At 30.9% G+C, this 2,282-nt stretch overlaps 1 protein-coding gene across 1 annotated transcript; it reads left to right on the forward strand.

Moving 5' to 3' along the window:
- The first annotated feature begins 642 nt into the window (after positions 1-642).
- LOC104883842 (hypothetical protein) lies at positions 643-1,089 on the forward strand. Its single transcript, XM_010668408.1, has one exon. It carries the CDS (start codon positions 643-645, stop codon positions 1,087-1,089), a length of 447 nt encoding a protein of 148 aa, XP_010666710.1.
- The last annotated feature ends 1,193 nt before the right edge of the window (positions 1,090-2,282 follow it).

The raw sequence follows: 2,282 nt of genomic DNA on the forward strand, positions 1-2,282 counted from the left end.
AACTCACAAGAGAAGCTCCAAACAAAAGAGGGAAAAAACTAAAATAAATTTAAAACACTAATAACTTTTTAGGTCATGATTAGATTAACAATATTCAAGCACGCATCGCGTGCAAAAAATTCTAGTCAGTATCTATGGTCAAAAGTGATTTATTTAGGTCGTTTGATTCTGATCTATATTTGGAAACTCATAACAAATTGGTGCAATTACCAAGTGATAATCTTACTAAATGGCTAATAACCGTATAATTGGCTCAACGATTAATACAATTAATAGAATAATAATAACGTTCTCAGCCTTTAATTTCCATCAATATTTTTCATGAACCAAAGAAAATTTTGAAGGATCACTATATTAATCATCAATCCATCCTAATTTCTCGAAACATCATTAGATAAATAGGCTTTATCCTTCCAAGTTTTAATAATGCCTAATATATTAGCGTTTAGCAATTTTTGCTCAACTTAAATCCTATAATATTATTTTTGAACAGTTACTTAGCCTAAGGTTGAGCATATTTGACTGATAAAACATACTAATTTAACCTACATTCTAAATATACATTTCTTGCCATACTTATAAAGACAAACCCTCCTAAACAAGCTCCTAAACATTATTACTTATCACAAAAAATTCAGTAAGATGGCAAATCAAGTGAAATTATTTAGCTTATTCATTGTCATCAACGCGCTAATTACTCTTATTGTAAACGTTAATACAAGCAAGGCTAGTCTTATTCCGGGATTAGGGCTTGTAGATAATCGCGATGCACGAGTAATTAACGCATTAGGGCAGGGATTAGCCCTTAAAGCAAAATGCAAAACAAAGGACAAAGATTATGGGAACCAAATTATCAAATATGGGAAGTACCATGAGTTTCATGTTGATGCAAAAACAGGAGATATTAAATGTGCATTTCAATGGGATGAAAAGGTACATACATTTGAAATCTACAATATGAAAAGATATAAAGAAGAATGTGGAGAAAGATGTTGGTGGATGGTTAAAGAAACTGGTGCATGTTTGTTTGACATGGAGAGCAAGTCACATATTTATTGCTATCCATTTGAGCATGAGAAACAACAATGATTGTTACGTACATTAGTATTAATTTGAGGGTTATGTTATATGATGTATGTGTGATCATCTTTAAGTTTTAGCACCTTATAATTATTTGTTCATGCAAATTAAAATAATTGGTATCCACTTGGTAATTGTTGTAGGTAGGTGGAATATCCATGAATTTTACCTTAGTCGGATCTTATTTAATTAGTTGTTGTGTTAGGAAGAATAATCTATGTTGTAACGCGAAAGAGTGATAGGAAATCTTGTTCTACAGTTCTAGTAATTGTTTTTTCTGTTTCTTGTTTTGTGAAAGATGAAGGCACACAAATACTGCATAAAGGACAATAGTTTTTTTCCTTGCTTTATACTTCTTCCGTTTCAAAATAGTTGCACCGTTTGCTTTTTTACGTTTGCCAAGACGCTTTTTTGAACGTTAATATCTCTAATTGCGTATGTATAAGTAAAAATTATAAAAAGTTGATATTTAAAATCCTAATATTGAGACGAATTCAACAAATTCCCACTTGACTATGCTTTTTCTTATATAATGGTGACTGGTGAGGAAAGATTTGTCAAAATTGGTTCATGAATAGTGGTCAAATGTCAAATGGTACAACTATTTTGAAACAAAGGAAGTATATTGTCTAGTATAGAGGTACAAATTTTTGACACACTTTTGTTTTTGAGATAGCATCTTACTAGGATCAAGAAGGACTATGAGGAATGTTAACCTTCCCTAGATTCGCTATTATAATGTGCAATCTTTATTTTATGTAAAATTTATTGTATGTTCGATTATTACTATAATGGTATTATTACCTCATCAACTTATAAATTATATAACTAGTTATTAGGCCCGGGCTATGCCCCGGGTAAGAAAATTTTTATTTATTAATATTGTACTTTGATGTGATAGCACTAAATACAACTTGGTCTAGTGGTTAAAACTTCACTTCATGAACTTGAGGTCACGGGATCAAAACTTATACTATGTAATTTCTAATTTTTTTATTGTATTGTACATGGATTACATGAACTAAAACTCCATAGGGAGAGTGCCACGTGGCACCGTTTCTGGTTTACGCACGCCTTTTAATATATTAGTATAGATTACATTACGATAAGATATAATTTTTTAGGATTTTTCAATATGAGCCCATGGGTGTATAATGACTATCTCTATTATATATAGGAACTCTTGAGAACTTTGATGTCCA

Source organism: Beta vulgaris, chromosome 2, assembly GCF_026745355.1.
Source record: "Beta vulgaris subsp. vulgaris cultivar EL10 chromosome 2, EL10.2, whole genome shotgun sequence".
NCBI lineage: Eukaryota > Viridiplantae > Streptophyta > Magnoliopsida > Caryophyllales > Amaranthaceae > Beta > Beta vulgaris.

Excerpts from the sequence above, each read along its gene's own strand:
- LOC104883842 (XM_010668408.1), top strand. The coding sequence starts at position 643 with ATGGCAAATCAAGTGAAATTATTTAGCTTATTCATTGTCATCAACGCG.